Source organism: Lethenteron reissneri, chromosome 39, assembly GCF_015708825.2.
Source record: "Lethenteron reissneri isolate LAM-NWPU_2019-01 chromosome 39, ASM1570882v1, whole genome shotgun sequence".
NCBI classification, from domain to species: Eukaryota; Metazoa; Chordata; class Hyperoartia; order Petromyzontiformes; family Petromyzontidae; genus Lethenteron; species Lethenteron reissneri.
In genome coordinates, this window is record NC_083817.1 from 4935023 (window position 1) to 4952860 (window position 17838).

Sequence of the window (17838 nt, forward strand, 5' to 3'; positions counted from 1 at the left end):
CCTTAGCCCGGATTCAAACCCATGCCCTCATTGTTGCCGGCTCAGCGCTATTTGACCCCTAACGCCACTCCTAATCGTTTGCTTTTGTAAACAAGGGCTCCATTATAACAGAGACTTTTCTCAGCAACGGGCTCTCATTCGGCTATGAAGTGAGTTTGCATTGTGTTTCATCACCACTATCACCACCCACTGTCAAGTTTTTAGATTGAGTGGGGCGATACTTGTGTTCAGAGAAAGTTTTGCTAGATTACACGCTGGCACCCGCGTGCCTACTAGTAAAGACCCCAACTAATACGGCGGGTGTTGAAATTCATTAGAAAAAATATTTTTCGATTTAAAGCTTTCGTGACTGCAGGGATTCATATTCTTGGTTCTTTCGGTAAAGTCACGTAGAAGGGAAATAATAAAATAACAAAAATAAAACGTAATAAAATGAAATTCTCACGAAGTTTCGGCCACAACGCAAGCAGCCGTCCTCAGGTGAAGAAACAAAGCTGTCGGAAAGACAGCGTCCTAATGAACACTGCTAAGCTTGGCAGCGTATTTTAAGCTGGGTGGGAGGAGGAGAGAGCCTTGACAAAGGAGTTTACATATCAACTCCAAGAACAGAAAAAATATTATTTAGTTTGCACACTTTTTACAACTTTTCCGCTTATCTTTCACAGGTTTCTCCCCCCCCCCCCCCCCCCCCACCAGTGGGCAACTCGTAGGGATGTTTCTAGAGGGCGGAGCGTACCATGTTGGAAGGGCTGAAGGGGCCAGACTGCCCTCCGACGCCCCCAGAGATGCTGAATCCCAGGCCCGGGTTCTTCTCAATGAGCACCACCACCTGCAGCGACATTCGTTCATTTATTCAAAGGAGAAATAACTAAAACGTGATGACTCCATAAAAAAAAATAGACTAAAGGCCAAAGCAGGTTGTATAATTTGTATGGTTTTTTTTTCATCAATGCGGCCGATTTCACGAGCGCAAGCCCCCTAACAGCAATGCAGCTTTACACTACAACTTCATTTACAACGCATCGTCTTCGTGAGTTACCGTGCGCCTCCGTTACAGACGGATAGACAAGACAGAGCTGGTGCATAAAATGCTTCGGCGCCCGAGTTTAAAACGCGGTTTTAAACGACGAACGTTGAACGAACGTCAAACGAACGTTGAACGACGACGTCAAACGAACGTTGAACGACGACGTCAAACGAACGTTGAACGACGACGTCAAACGAACGTTGAACGACGACGTCAAACGAACGTTGAACGACGACGTCAAACGAACGTTGAACGACGACGTTGAACGAACGTCAAAACAACGGCGGCGACGGCGAAGTCTAAAGTGGAGGTGTGCGAGCCGAGTGGAAATGCCGCCGTGCCTCCTCCGCGTATCCCTCTGGTCGCCGCGCCACCACCTGCTCCGCGTGGTAGCCGTTGGAGTGGGGGTTGCTGGGAACCCTGTGCAGCACCTGCAGGCCTTGCGTCTGCAGCGGTCACAGCGGGTGGGCGGGGGCCGGGGGGGACAACAGAATCATCAGAATATTTATCCTGAAGAAATCCAATGAGCTATCAAGCTCTTTTTTCACACATCGCCCCCCATGTAGGGGGGTGGGTCAGAAAATTACAAGAACACAATAGGAAGACAACGATAGGAGTTGCAAAGTGTAGGGAAGTGGTAAGAAAATCACAACAAAATAAGGTAAGCAAAGCACACTTGCTTGAGACGTCATCAGCCTCTTGGGGTGAGCGAGTGGGCGAGCGAGTGGGCGAGCGAGTGGGCGAGCAAATGGGTAGGTGCGTTAGTTCACGTTGTGAGTTTATTCTTGTTTAAACCAGCTGAGAACTCAAGAGACTAGGGTTAGTCTCATGTATAAGAGTAATCTGGGTCTCCAAAATGATAAAGGCAAATAAAAATTGAAGCAAAAACTATTGAAATCGAAAGCACCGCACAAACATAAATCGATGTTAAATAATAAATTCCCTGTCGCGCAATCAGCTCAGGCACACTATATCTCGAGTGATCATAGTACAATTACAAATTAAGTTACAGTCAGCATATGAGGGAGCGAGGAAGCGTGTGTGTGTGTGCACAAACGAGCGAGCGAGTGTGGAGAGTGTGAGCGAGTGTGCAAAGAACAGCGTGAGAATGTGAGTGAGCATGCAAGTGTGCGAGCAGGTGAATGAGCGCACGCGAGTGTGTGAACAAGCCAGCGAGTGTTGGAGTGAGCGAGTGTTGGAGTGAGCGAGTGTTGGAGTGAGCGAGTGTTGGAGTGAGCGAGTGTTGGAGTGAGCGAGTGTTGGATCCAGCGAGTGTTGGAGCCAGCGGTCGTTGGAACAAGCGTACGTACCGGCGTGCGCATGGTCTGCCTCTGCACCAGGAAGTCGATGAGCTCCTCGCGGGACGGGTGGCGAACCATCTGAGAGGACGACGGGCCTCGGTAGGGCGCCCCGTTGGGTAGGGAGAGCTGCACCACCGGCACAAGCCGGGCAACGGGCGAGGGCGAGACAGAGAGAACAGATTTTCCTATGCCCAACTGGCGGCGCCGTGTGCCACTTTGCGTTGTGTCGCGCCGTGGTATGGCACGGTGTGGTGTGGCGCGGTGTGGTGGGGCACGGCGTGGTACGGTGTGGTGTGGCATGGCGTGGTGGGGCACGGCGTGGCACGGTGTGGCGTGGTGTGGTGGTGGAACCGTCACGCCGTGGCACGGCTTGACGCGTGGATTGTGACGCGACGCCGACGTGCTGTGACGTACGCTACAAAAAGTTCAACAAGCATACACACCACGCTCTGCCACCCAACTCTAAGTTCAACATACATACACAAACATTTATGTGTATGTATGTTAAACTTCTTTCGCACCATATATAGCCAACCATGCTGGTCGGAGGTGCGCGGGGAGGGGGGACAAACAAACGAAAAAAAGTACTCAAAGAAATGAGTTTGTGAATCTAGATGATTTAAGAGTGCATAGCTCGCCATTGGCTTCTGAATATCGGAAGCAAGAGTGTTCCAGACGGCCGCAGAAGCGCGTCTGAAAGCGCGCGATGCGGTGGCCGTCTTTGTGGGTTGCCGTGATGTGGCACAACGACATGGTGTGGTGCGCCGCACCGGTTTGAGCGTCTCCGGCGGGACGTCCTTGCGGCTCAGGGTCCCGGTGACCCCGGTGACCCCGGTGACCCCGGCACCGTACGAGTCTTCGCATCCTCCCACAGGGCCACCGAGCAGCGGCTGGGACGGGAACTGCACGCGACCGACGAGACATTCTGGGTTACAAGCCCGACATCCTGGACGAACTTCGCCATGACGGTCAGCGCGAGTTGGCGAAGGCAGAAGGGTTCAGGAACAGTTCAGATGTCGCTCACTCACCACCGATATTGGACGTGGTTGGGAATCGAAATTATAGTGCCTGGGTTGGGAGCGCACACTTGGCTGACCAATGCGCCGGCCATTCAACCGCTTCCACACGAATGGAAAAAATCCAATTCCTTTGAGCCAATTTATGTGGTTGGCCATTCCACCCAAACTACGGACTGTAGAGTCAACCAATGTGGTCTGCGCGCCTTCAGCGGAGGAAGAGCAAAACTACACTCTCTCTGTCTCTCCTGAAGCCCTCTCGTGGCTAGCAGCCCTCAACATCGACACCCCTGAACAAATTACAATACGTAAGAAAATAATTTGGATGGTTGGCCCCTAAGAGAGTGCAGCTTCAACTTTCTAATAACACGCCTAAGCCTAGACAAATCTCTATGCGATCCACCGACCCTTGCCTCGACCAGAGCGGGCCCACAGCTTTGTGCCACCGCCACGGCCACCGCACTCACCCGGTTGTAGTCGCGTGCGGCTTGTCGCGCTCCGTAGGCCGGTCCGTCCACCGTCATGTGACCTCCGCCACTGGGGTGGCCCATCGTGGCCCAGTTGGCCGCCCCTCCGCCACCACCTCCACCGCCGCCCGCGCCGTCGCCGCGGCCAACCGTACCCCACCCGCGAGGGGGGCCGCCACCGCTTGGGTCGAAGGGGCTGCCTGGCATCCCCGGAGAACCCTGGAGGAGCGCAGCAGAGAAGAAACAGCGGCATCAGGGCGGGGAACGGACGATGTGAAGGACGAGCGGCAGTTGGTGGCGCTAGGCACGAGCAAACCACGTGGACGTTCAGGTCACCCAAGCAGCTCAAGGGGCCCTGGATTCACCAATAATAATAATAATAGGGGTGGCACCAAATATCAGCTCAAACCCAGATCCTTTTATAAATATATATAAACGTTAAGATTCATTAACTTGATTACATCAAATTGTCCAGAACGTAACGTTTGTCGTCGGGTGGCAACGCACGCAAACAACAATTTTGGCGTAGGGCCTCCTCCGATTGGCTGGCAGCATCGCCGACGGGCGGGTCGCGTCGCGGATGGCGCAGATGCGCTCGTAAAGGTACTCGCATAACGCGCATGGTACTTTTGGATCGAGTTAATAACGAACGGTGGATCATCATCGTCATCAGCAGCATATCCAATGTCATTATTACAGTGGCACGTACGATTATTCTCCATAATTGGACATTTTTGAGCCATTACTTTCCACCCTGGGACAAGCTCAAATCATTGCTAATCCAATTCCACGGAATGTCCATCGCGCAAATGTGAAGAGCAGTGCTTTGCAAATTATACTGAAACACTCCGTGCCCTTTTGAAGCACTACATTGCTTACTTGCCTGATGAATTTACAGCTTTATTCAGCGACAACTTCGAAAAAAACCACAGCCACGTCACGTGGCGGTAGGTGAGCAGCGACTGACAGCGAATTACAAACACGGCCGCCATTCGCCACAAAGTGACGGTGGCGTCACCGCAGCGCTTGTACCAGGCTACGTGCCGCGTCGAGGCCGTCACGTGAAGTGTCGAAGTCTCTCTGCTGCTGGCAGGAGGTCACGAGACAGACCCAGGTGTTAGGGGTTAACTGACTAGAGTCGACTGGCAGATTAACCACCCGTTTGCTTCCCCACTTTTCCAGCGGGGGAGCACACAGACCAGACAAAGATCCCCCATATAGCCATAGCAGACTGCTGGGACAAGTGCTGTTAGCGAGCGCCTCTGAAGACTGGCACGGCACACGAGGGGGTGGGTGGCCAGCACCACGCCCGAGTACACAGAGACAGAGACACGTGAACTCAGAGCCAGATGAGAGCCCTTTGGGACATACATCTCTTCAAGCAGAGACACGGGACTATTTCATGGTGTTACTGGATGATACCATTTTGCAGTATTCCTTTAAAAATATTAACATTTATATATTTCATATATATATATCTAGGTCAAGGTAACCACAACAATCGCCCTGCTTCGTTATTCTGGTGTGGTCGTGACGAACGGGAGGGGGAGAGAGCCATGAGAGGGAGGGCTGTGGCTGGCATGTGCTCTTGGCGGTGAGTGGGGTGAAGCATGGCTGACAGTGTGATCGATGGAGGCTGGCGGTACACTGATGGGTGTTGCGTGCGTTTGTGTGCGCGTGTGTGGGGGGAGCGATGGTGTAGCGGTTAGCGCGCTGCACTACGAAACCGGCGACCCGAGTTCGATTCCCGCTCACGGCTAAAACCAGTGACAATTAGCCGAACCGGTCCTGGCCCACCTGTATGTTGACTCAGCCGCAAATGAGTACCTGGTGCAGTGTGTAAACATCGCTATGAGGGAGATAAATTCGGCCGGCATGGTGCTTTCCACCCATCCCCTCATGTGGCGTGCTGGCCTTCATAGGTGCTCGCTAACAGCACTTGCCCCAACAGTCTGTTAAGGCTATATGGGGGATATTTGGCTCTGTGGAATTAACCCATGGCACCGGGTCTGTCCCATGACCTCCTGACAGCAAGACCGCCACACTTAACGTGATGGCCTCAAAGTGCACTTCGCGTGGCACATGCGCCGTGGTGACGTCATCGCCACTTAGTGGCGATTGGCGGTTGTTGTTGTAGTTGTCTGTGCATGTGTGTGCTTGTACACGTGTGTGTGTGGCGGGGGGAACGGTGGCTCGATTCTCGGTCATGGCTAACATTCAGTGCCAAGCCATGAATGTGGCACCTGATGCGGAATGTCAACATCTCGCAATGGGGAGACAAAGGCGGTTGTGAATGTGGTGCTGGCCGTACCGACGCTTTGAATGCCGTAGGTCATTAATAGGTGCTCGCTGACAAGACAGCACTTGCCCCAACAACATTTTTACTTTCAACTCGCATTTGCTTTGTAAGCCAGGTCTCCCCTGCAAGAGAGATGCACCCTCAACTGGCTCTCACCCCTATTGGACCATCTGTGAAAAAGAGCTACATCGCTCATCGGATTCCTCCAGTATGAAGAATAAATATTCTAATTCGGAGTCGACAAACAAACGATTGAACCGCCGCACCTCGTGCGTGCGCACGCGACGGGGCACTAGGTGGCGGTCGATGCAAGCGAGGGAGGGCGTGTGTGTGTGTGCGTGTTCCAGCGTGCAAACACACAGCTGGAAACACAGCGCCAACCCCCCACTCGCATTCAAGTGCTTGCCACAAATGAATCGCAAAACCTCGCTGACCTCGTCGAGGAGCACATAAACCATCATCACGCGAACTCCGGTCATCCGCACAGCAGCGGCTTTTGGCTCACCATCGAACAAGGACGGTCACCGCATCGCGCGGCGCTTTCAGGTGCGCTTCTGCGGCCGTCTGGAACGCTCTTCCTTCCGATATTAGGAAGCCACTGGAGCTATGCGCTTTTAAATCATCAACTCATTTCTTCAGAACTGCTTCTTGTGTTTAGTTTGTTGTCCTTCCCCCGCACCTCCTCTTAGCACAGTTTGCTACGTACAGTACGAAAGAAGTTCAACGTATGTACGTGCAACCCTCTCAACGTCTCGCGGACCGCCGCTAATTGCCATCGAGTCGCCGGGTTGACAATTGATAGGCGCGCGGGCGTCGATTCGCCGTGGCTTACCGCTAACGGTGACCTCGATAAAGTGCTTCTGTACACTGCGCCGCACCTCCGATACGCACGGTTGGTACGGTGCAAAAGAAGTTCCACGTACGAACTACCCTTGCCGTCACAGCCTTAGCCACGGCACCGAGAGCCCGACGGTCGGCGAGCGCCACAACTGCAGTCGCGTGGACGTGCTCCACTAAACTCCCAACCTAGCACAGAGTCGATTACCAAATTAGATTTTCCCATCCTCATGATGTTCCACCGGCCCCCCGGTTAAATTACAGGCTTAAGACTTGAATGATCTCTTCTGCACGTAACTGTTAGTATGAAGGGTCTTCATATTTGCACCCCATGCCAACTGCTTAAAGCCCTCTCTGCCCTGTAAAATTATACCCCATCAATCCCTACACTAATTAAATAAATCACAGCCACCCACCCCCTTTTCTCTAGATATTTAGAGGGGCACAAGCTCTTATTTGCACATCATCTTGAGATGAGATGATGTGGTCACATCTTGAGATGGGATGATGTGTTCACATGTGGACACATTATTGTCACATGTCTATGGGACCTTTTTGCCATTGTCCAATATGATGAAAAATAAGAACAGGCAATAAAACAGGTGTTAAGATGATCAAACACCAAAATAGATTCCTCTTCCAAGGCTTCAATTCTGCGTTAACCACACACACACACATTACTGCGTGGCAAAAGCATTAATTGCAAGTCCTCCGCTACGCATTAGTCTCGAACTACATCCCCCCCACATTCGCCGCCCGGTATACCGCACCGACAACGGTTCAAAAATCCCAGGGCGTCGCTTGCGCCGCTAAACCTTCCTTGCGACGCACGAGCCCGAGGCTCTCTCTGGCGCCGTAGGCAAAGAGCGCCACCCCCCCCCCACCCTCCGCCAAGTCCGCTGCCGGAGGTCGCCCGGGTTCATTGATGACGCGGCCTCTTAGGTTTCAATGAGGAACTGAAAACATTTAAAAGGTACCGAGTCGCACACGTGTACAACGGCGAGGACTCTGGGTGGGGGTGGCCACTCGCAGTGTGGGGTTTGAGACCAGTGGTGGCCCGTGGCTAAAGCTTGAGGAGGCTACAAACTCGGGTTTGAGAGTTTCAGGCGAAGTGTGCGGGTGTATTCTTCGAGAAACTGGAACGTGTTTGGTGGTGGATGATTCGTCATCGGTGTTTTTTTTCACGTAGAGACCCGTGGACTCGAACAGCGTTCCCCGTTCACTCATAAGGGACTCAAAGACTCACAAAGACCCACTGAGAAACCGGAATGCGCTCATCACCGCACTACAACAAACGCTCCAGCTTCTATGGCTTTATTTTGGTGATTTTTGAAAAGTTTTTCGGTTTGGCCATGTTTGTTTGTTGTAGTACAGAGTTAGACTGATGGCCTTAATCTAAGTTGTCTTGTGGTTGTTGTTGTTTGACTTGCATCCCACTGGGATTTTTGCACAGTGTTGGTGTACGGTGCTTTTTCTGCAATATTTAGCTGTCTTTTCTTGGATTTTCTGTTTGCACTTAGTCACTTTAAGATATTTTCTTGTTCATGTTTTTGTTTTTTTGTTTGTTGTGGTTGCACCCGATTCAAGAGCCGAATGAATGGCTCACAGGGCTATACCTAATACATGAAACTTGAAACTTATCTGTCCGATGGAGGCTCACAGTCCATGCAGCTTCCCCCAGAAAATGGATCTGTGAGAACCCAGTACTAGTGCATCATCATCATCATCCTTATCGCACACACTGCCTTCACATTACAATAATCAATTAATCCACCTGCATGCATCAGATTGATTGACGACCGGAAGGCAGTGCGCAATGATGATCCAATGGTCGAAGCGCTAATTGAGCCACTGCCACCGCATTACAAAAATCAATTAAATCAACATGCGGACGTGTCATCTGAGGCCAACTCCAACAAAGACACACACCCACACAGAGACGACACACAAGACACAAACTGTGTAGCCTTAACCGGCTGTTGGGGCAATTGCTGTTCGCGAGCAGCAGCTATGAAGGTCGCCACGGCACACGAGGGGGTTGATGGCCAGCACTATGCCCGACCGCCGTTGTCCCCCAAGCGGCGATGTATACACACCACACCAGGTACCTCATTTGAGACCAAGTCGACCGATTCAGATACTCGTCGTCGATGTTGGCCGTGAGTGGGAATCGAACTTGGGTCGCCGGGTTGGTCGCAGCGCAGGGCACTAACCGCTGCGCTACCGCCCCCCCCCCCCCCCCACATAAGACAAGATCCCCCCCCCCCCCCGTGTAGACTTAACAGACTGTTGGGACGAGAGTAAAGTTCGCGAGCACCTACGAAGGCCGCAACGGTAAAAACGAGGGGGGTTGGTGGCCAGCACCACACAAGATACACACAGGACACGCACACGTTCATACGCGTGCACCAATACCAATACCCGCCATTCGCCACTAAGTGACGGGTGACGTCACCGCGGCACCTGTGCCAGGCCAGGTGCACAAGCACACACGCGCACACACACACGCGCACGCACCTTCTCCAGCATGCGGTTCTCCACGTGCCGCAACAGCTGCTCGCGCCAGTCCGCGGGGGGCGGTGTGCGGGCCCCCGAGCCGCCAGCGGGCCCCGCCAGCAGAGAGTGCTCCGAGCGGGCACGGGCCCCGGACCCTCCGCCGGGGCCCGCCATCCCCACCATCCCCGCCGCGCGGGGGTCGACGTCCGAGGGGGCTCGCTCACGGCCGCCCACCGCGAGATGCTGGGGACCCGGGCGTGCCGACTGGGGGCGGCCACCCTGCCCATGAGCCTGGGTCGGGGGGGCGAGACGGAGAGATCGTTAGCGATGGCGACGACGGTGCCGAGTGTGCGTCGACGCTGCCATGACGCCGGGAATTGTTCCTCGGAATGCCGAGCATCGGGGACTTGGGATGAAAGGTGGCCAGACATTGGTCGTGCAATAAGCAGGTTGGCTGATCCGGCTGTGCAGAGCTTTCAGTGTTATCCCATTGTACGTGCGATGAATCTTCTCCTGGATTTGCCAGTTATGATGATGATGATAATAATGATTTCAACTGGTAACGTGCATAATATCCGTCCGCTCTCGAAGAGCCAGAACGACTCAGAGGCGCGACGAACCACAGATGAGCGGACGGGCAGCCACGCAGTAAGCCGGCACCAAATTGTCCCCAAAGCTCTGCGGTCCTCTACATATGGAGTTGCTATTTGAAGTCGCATCCTGCATGAAGCCAAACGTCCCACAAATGACATGTTGCCAAACCTTCCCCAAGCAGGACCCTGCTGACAAATGTGTCTTCAGACTCATTGACACATTATTAATCAAGCAAACAATGAACTTGAATAATCAGTGAGAACCCAGTCACTTGCTCAACACCTACAAGAATCGTGTTAACGCTCAGAGCACCGACTTGGAGAGGTTAAAACTCCTACTTTGTATGTTTCCTTAATGTACCAGTGTTTCCCTTACTCGAGTTCCTTACGGCGAACAACGGGCGCTTTTATTCTCCCCACTCTAGAAACACTGCCGTTGTTGTGTCGCCCCATTTGACGGCGAGCCTCTCTTCCCCCCCCCCCCCCCGCCATTAACTCGCACGGTCAAACCACGCGGAGAGGTACGGCCCCAACAAAATGTCGTCCCGGAAGTACGCCGCGTACTTCTGGGACGACATACGTGAGCGAGGTGGTCAGGGGGGGGGCGGTGCAAAAAGTCTGACCGGCTGGTCACCTGGTCCTGGCCTCCGCCCTGTGCCTCCACCACCCACCCTGCCACTACCCCTACCGCTACACCCCGCACCTCCGATTAGCACGAACGGTGCAAAAGAAGTTCAACACGCACACACGTACGCACACCCGCACGTTGCCAAATTTTGCGGGAGACGTCCGCCGCACGAACGCCGGCGAGCAGACGTGGCGCTGCGGTGAGCAAGGCGCATTCCTGCGTGGGACCCACATGCGGCTGCACCTCTCCTCCCGGTGCCGGCATTTCCCACGAACGCCGTGACGGCTCGAGAGGTTTTCAAGCCTTGATCTTCCGAAGCCCAAGCGAGCTCGCGTGTCCTCGGGGTGCCCCCGTGCCCACTAGCCCCCCCCTCCCCGTGCGACGTGACCGCGTCGTCCCCAAATGCCCCGTGGCATCGCCCGATTTCCTCATGGCGATAATTTAACGACATCAATTATTCACCCAGCAGGATGTGCAGGGGGTATCGTAGTGGAAGTCGAATGACTCTTTTTTTTCTCGGCTCAATAAATGGGGAAGTGAAGATTTTTAAAGGATTATGAAGCAACTGTAAGTGGGTGTCCTGTGAAATTGAATGTGTAAAACGTCGTAAAAATGATCATCATTGATATAATTATGTGATTTATTCATCCAGAAAAGCCTCACCGAGAGGCAAAATCTTTTTTTACGAGGGCACTGCATTGGGATGTTTGGCAGATTACATTTAAAGTGTCTATAGCTTGACGTTGGAGGAATCCGGAGTACCCGGAGGAAAGACCGCACACACGAGTGTTTGATTCAATTCATGGCCACTGGTCAACTCCCAACCCAAAGCCTCCACCAAACATGGCAATCCCAGGCAGTCACCCATCCAGGCACAAACCAAGCTCAACCAGAATGAAATGTTCTAATCCCTCGCGCTTAGAGCTTTAAAAGGCATAATCCCAAAAAAATAATTTTTTTACCTTGTATGCATACCCACCCACACACACACCCAAGCTGTGCGTACCGGGCTGTCAAACAAAGCTTTCTTTAAAAACCAAACGAGAAAGTAAACCACTTTCACCTTGTGTTGGAGCAGCTTGGGACACTCCACCTAAATGTGTAAATGGCTACGGCAAAGTTAGTCAGTCAATCGGCGGGTCGTGCCTGGTGGGGTAAATGTGGGAACTCCCAACTCCTGGATGTATAGCCACACTAACCCCTCGAACAAGACTGTTTTTTCTCGAGCTCCCTTGAGCGGAGGCCCTTCCGCCGGAAGTGGCGTGAGCCGACAATTGCAGGGCTGCACCTTTACCCATGTAACCCGACGAGAATCCAACGCAAAAGAGCAGACGAAAAATTCGCCCGCAATAAAAGCGACGCTAAAACCCAACTCCCCCGCACCAACCCCACCCCCGCTGTCACAATGCCGCCGGTCACTGCAGTTCGGCACCGCCAGACCCACCTGCGTGTAGAAGCCCGAGTCGAGCGTGTAACTCCGTGCCGACACGGGCCGCCCGTAGGGTGCGCCGCCGCGGCTCATGGCGGCGACGTCCCGCGGGCTCATGTAGTCGCTCTCGCTGTGTGGCATGCCTCTGGCGTAGCCCTGGTACGAGTAGCCCGTCGCCCCGGACGCGTCGCTTCCCGTCGACGTCACGCTGCCCTGCCGATCCAGGCCGCCGCCCCGCTGACGCTGCTGCTGCTGCTGCCCGTGCACGTAGCCGTAATCTGCGCAGTCCCCCGGCGGCACGTCCACGCAGCGGTAGCCAAACTGCTGCCCGCCTCCACCGCTGCCCGGCGTTCGTGGGAGCGAGGAGGCCGAGCTGTGCCGGCTCGTGAATACGAACTGCGTGTCGCCGACTGGCCTTGGCGGCTGCTGCTGCTGCTGCTGCTGTTGCGCGTAGCGATCGTGAGTGCCGTGCGCGTACTGCTGCTGCTGCTGCGCAGCCAACGCCTGGCCGCGCTGCGAGCGAGGGCTGAAGTCGCTGTCAAAGTGGTAGATCACGTGCTTGGCGGGCATGGCCGGCGGGCCGGCGCGACCGCCACGCTCCTCGTCCAGCAGCGGAGCCGAGAGGCTGCGGGGGATGCCCACGTCCGCCGCGTTCTCCGCCTCCGCCGATGCCGCCGTCCCCGCGGTCAGGGACGCCCCCCCCTGCGGCGCGGTTTCTGCCGCGTTGGCGCTGTTCGACCGGGCCAGGGCGGGTAGCGGCGCGCGCGCCGCGCTCAGATGCGAAGGCTCCCGTGAGCGCTCATACTCTGCCGTCGCGACAACGAAAGTTCCGGCTTCGCTCCGCTCCGAGGAGGGCATCGTCACCACGTTTGTCGCGGTAACCACTGCCGACGAATATTCCACGGCGGTATCCCGCCGTTCCGGCGCGGCGCCCGCGTCCGGTTGTTGCCGCTCGAAGGCTCCGAGCGGAGGGGGAACGAAGGCCGGATCGTCGGCTTCGTCGTGCCGGAGAGACTCACTCGGCCGTGGTGTGGGAACGGCCGCCTTGCTCTGTGTCAGCGCCACGCTCTCGGTTTTGGCGGAGTAGAGGACGCTGGGTTTTGCAGGCACGGCGGGCCGCCCCGAGCCGCCCGGCGTGCCGTTCACCTTCACTGCGCCGCCTATGGCTTCCGCCACCGTCGACTGAGCAGAGATCCTGGCGCCGCGAACAGAGGGCAGGGGGAGGCACAAACGGAGGATGAAGGCATTGCCGTAACGATGACGAGGCTATCGTCAAGACAACCATTAACAAAACCTGCATCGTCCGATGTGCTTTCGCGTTGTACCGTGCGTGTCATCCAACACTGTGTCGCACTTCTTGAGCACGTGGAACGAAACGTCGGACATCATACCGAGCAACGCGCTTGACAAACCAGAGCGCTGTGAGTCACATCCGCAAAGACCGACTAAACGGCGCAAACCGGAATAGTTTTTTTTCCCTCCTTATTTCTACTAACTAGAATATCACCGGCCTATAGCCGCCTTATTTTCTAGCTCCTGCCTACAAAAGACATCTGGACTCCATTGTATGTACTGTGTACAAGTCAATATGCCTAGGCTCTCATCATTTAGTTGACGGACCAACAGACAAAAAGACAGATGGACAAACGGAACGCCGGGCTTTTGTAATCGATTGAGATGCCCGTAACATGTTCTGAGACGAGACATCCGTTCAAACTTTGTTACAGGGCGGTGCATCAGAGGACTCTTCGTGCAAGCTACGTTCAACTCCACGCTCAGGGGCCACCCCGCTCCGCTCGTTGGAAATGTCCGTTGCACGGCAATCAAGCTGGAATTCATCCAAATTAAGAGCATTTAATGGGCTTTGCAAATTGCAACTGAGGTCCACTTATTAGGTGAATGTCCTTGGATTAGTGATTACAGCGAAAGTTTTTCAAGTGTTGAATGGGGTGGGGTGGGGGGCAGGGAGCGTGGGGTGGGGTGCACATGTTGAAAATATAAATGTTTTTGATTGCCAATTAAAAAACAACTATTCGGAATCTTGCTGAAGTGCTGACGTCTTGTTCATTACAAAAAAAAACGAAGAAGTCATTACAAATCTGCTGAGCTGTTAGGTTAACTGCTATCAGCTAACCAAGACAAAGATCCCCCCCTGGATAGCCATCAACACAGGGGTCCTCAACCCCCGGGCCACGGACCGGTACCGGTCCGTGGCCTGTTAGGAACCGGGCCGCACAACAGCAGGAGGTGAGAGCGGTGAGTCCGCGCGTGGCCCGCCCCCGTTATTTTATTTACCACTTCCGTCCGCGCCTCTTTCCCTCATTTGTCTAAGTCACAGTTTTGGTAAGCTAACAAGCTCTAACCCCTTGCCACAATGAGTAAAAAACAAACGTCACTGGAGAGCTTCTTTGAAAAGGGGGAAAGACCCAATGAACCACCCCCCCCCCCGGTCCGTGAAAAAATTATCTTCCACGAAACCGGTCCCTGGTGCCAAAAAGGTTGGGGACCGCTGCTTTAACAGACTGTTTGGGGCAAGTGCTGTTAGTGAGTAGCACTCATGAAGGACGGCACAGCACACGAGGGGGTGGGTGGCCAACACCACGCCCGGCCGCCTTGGTCTCCGCAGTGGTGATTTTTACACACTGCACCGGGTACTCATTTAAAGCAGAGTCGACCTTCACGTGGACACACACACAAATAGATTGACGAACAACCCTTAGGCGCCCTGCACATAAAACGACTCCACCGGCCGTGTGATGTAATAGTTCCCGGCCGCCAAAGTGAAAACGAGACCGGCCTGCAATTTCCAGACAGTCCACATTAGGCGCGTCGAAACCCAGTTAAACGCACAGTTCGCGAAACGCGATATCGTTCGTTCAACGCTGGACGTCACCGGGGTGCGGGCTTCTGCACCGCGCGTGTGCTCACGCGCGCGGATTTGCACGGCAAGAGAGCATAAAACAATGAGGAACGTGGCCACTTGTCAAAAAAATTCCATTTTTTTTTTAAACAAGGCATTACAGTCAATCGGAAAATCCTTCTCTAAATTAAACTATTTTTATTTTATCAGGTAAGGCTCACTGAGCTATATAGCTCTTTTTCAGAAGCCAAATATCCTAAACGCATGTTTCTAAATGGGGGCGGAAAAACCAGAGGACCCGGAGAAAAATCCACGTGACCATGGGAAGAACATGCCAACTCCAAATATACAGCAGGCGTCAGGGTCGAACCCACGACCTCCTGTATACCAGGCGAGGAGTTAACATCTCCTAGCCACCAAGATGATGATAAGAGAGACATGCAGACTCCAAATATACAGCAGCAGGCGTCAGGGTCGGGATCGAACCCATGACCTCCTGTATACTGGCGAGGGAGTTAACATCTCCTAGTGACCATGATGATGATGAGAGTGACATGCAGACTCCAAATATACAGCAGCAGGCGTCAGGGTCGGGATCGAACCCACGACCTCCTGCATACCAGGCGAGGTAGTTAACATCTCTTTGCCACCGCGACGAAACGCAGGGCGGGAATCGTAAGGGCGTCGACGGCGACAAACAAGATCGACCCCCGCACACCGCACGCACGCGGCAGGATTAGCAACGTCAACGCGAGTGGGGGGGGCGGTGGTGGGTGGGGGGGGTAGTGAAAATGCCTCGGCTTAAAATTTGCCAAAAATGAGCAGAGCCTCGCCACCGTTTACACTTCAAAGCATTTTAAGCAAAAATGGAAATTAAGATGGATGGTTCCTTACTTTGCACACAGAAAATTCCGAGCTGGTGATTTTGGCCCCTGATTAACTGAGCAAATCCAGGTGGAGAAACAAATGGGGAAAAAAATAACACGGCACAAGCAATTATTATAAGGCCCTCGGAACCACTCAATCCGAAACTTTGCAATGCAGGAGGAATAAGCGCTGCTGCTGCTGATGACAATGATAACGACAAAGATGATGATGACAATGATACCATTACTGTTGCGGCTGATGATGATGACCACATCACCCTCGATGCACTGGATCAAATCAGATCTGAGCAGCCAATGTGGACTAAAAACGAGCTGGGAACACAAGGGCATTGTGCAAGCCATTACTGGTAGTACAGTAATAGATTCCTAAATCTATCTGTGTGGGGGTGGTGGGGTGACGCTCACGTGCGTGCGCGTCGGGAGCTTTGAGGTGTGCGTGTCCTGCCATCGTATTTTAGGCCGAAAGTTTTACGGTCGCATGGGGCCGGCTGCACGGATCGTTTCCCTCTGCGCACTTCTCTCCTTGTGCCTCTCTCCGGCGGTCAATGCCACGGGCCTCAACGTCCCGCTTGGGACGCTGCCTTTTGAGCCGTGCAAAAAGCGAGAAAAAAATCTCGACGCAAGAATGCCGTCAGCGGTCCCCGCGTGGCCCCACCACAAGACCCACAAACGGCTGTAACCCAATCCCTGGGCTCGCACGAGCGAGCTAGCGGGCGAACGGGTGAGCGGGCGGGCGGACGGCTGGGCGGGTGAGCGCTGTCGGTCCGTCGCGGGCGACGGTGCAGAAACGGCGCCGCCACGCAACATTGCCCGCACGGCGGCCCCTTTCAGACGCGTCGCCACGGCGACCGGGCGCGGGGAGGAGGTGGTTCATGCGCCAACAATGGCCGCTCGCCAGAAAAGAAGGAGCGCGGTGGGCGATCGCGTGAGGGGGCGCCAAAGCGCAAGAGACCAGAAACAAGGTTAAGGCGCAGCCCTGCAATTGCTTCCTCGTGTCGCTGCTGGCAGAAGGGCTTCCCGCGAGAGGCAGCTCTAGAAAGCCCCTCGAGAGGGGATATTTTTGTTGGCCTCCTCCTCCACGCTGGACGGACGTCTTGGCAGCGGCGGACGTACCCACACTTTACCCCACCGCACACGACCTGCCGATCGAACTGCGGGTGGGGGGATTAGGGTTAACTGCCGTGCCGGGAGATAGCATCACCCCAGCGTGCGAGAACCATAACACCCGCGGGGGAAGCATCCCAAGAGAGGCCAACCACTTTTTGACAATAAGCAACTGAAGGTCTTTGTCGCTCCACTGCTGGATGGAGGACTCGCCAGGCTCCGTGGCGGTCTTGGGGCTTTGTCAGCGTGGATTGTGGAGGTATTGGGGGGGGCGGCACCCAGGACTGGTTCGGATTACAGTGTGCTAACCGCTCTGCCACCGCTCCACCACTTTCTCAACAGGGTGCAACAATCTATTTTAATTGTTTTGCTTGCTAATGACGCGCAGTACTTTGCTCACCGAGTTCACTTATTCGTCTCGTGGCTCGATGCCACGGGCAACGTTTGGAAAACAATTCGGGAGGATAAGGAGAAAATACTAGGGAAAATGTCAAAACTGGGTGGTTTTTAACTTTTGCCGACAAAACTGGATCCCAAATGTCAAAACTGGGTGGTCTTGGAAAACGACAGGCAAAACAGGGTGGTGCTTTTTGATATGACAAAACTGGGTGATGTTCAATGTGGACAAATGTCAAAACTGGGTGAAGAAGGTGTACGATTTAATGTATCATTTGGTACACGTTTAGGTCCTTGCGTTATTCATCCATATGTCGCCACAGATTTAGAGCGTTCCAAATGATGTTTCTCGTGGCTCATGTTCCATACCTTGCACCACAAACTTCCCGTTTGCATACTGGCACAGTGTGCCAGCTCGCTACTACAGTAACACTTACTTGCCATATGTATACTGGCACAGTGTGCCAGCTTGCAACTACAGTAACACTTTCAGCTCGC

The 17838-nt window shown here is 54.0% G+C and overlaps 1 protein-coding gene across 4 annotated transcripts in view; it reads right to left on the reverse strand.

Moving 5' to 3' along the window:
- LOC133351841 (erbin-like) overlaps positions 1-17838 on the reverse strand; it is a 122056-nt gene that overhangs the window by 6761 nt on the left and 97457 nt on the right. For all 4 annotated transcript variants that reach the window (XM_061567401.1, XM_061567399.1, XM_061567400.1 and 1 more), the window contains 7 exons: positions 12109-13288; positions 9465-9734; positions 3812-4030; positions 3099-3230; positions 2338-2454; positions 1369-1473; positions 737-829 (listed from right to left, as the gene is read on the reverse strand). In XM_061567401.1, coding sequence (XP_061423385.1) covers positions 737-829; positions 1369-1473; positions 2338-2454; positions 3099-3230; positions 3812-4030; positions 9465-9734; positions 12109-13288 — 2116 coding nt within the window. The remainder of the gene's footprint in view (positions 1-736; positions 830-1368; positions 1474-2337; positions 2455-3098; positions 3231-3811; positions 4031-9464; positions 9735-12108; positions 13289-17838) is intronic.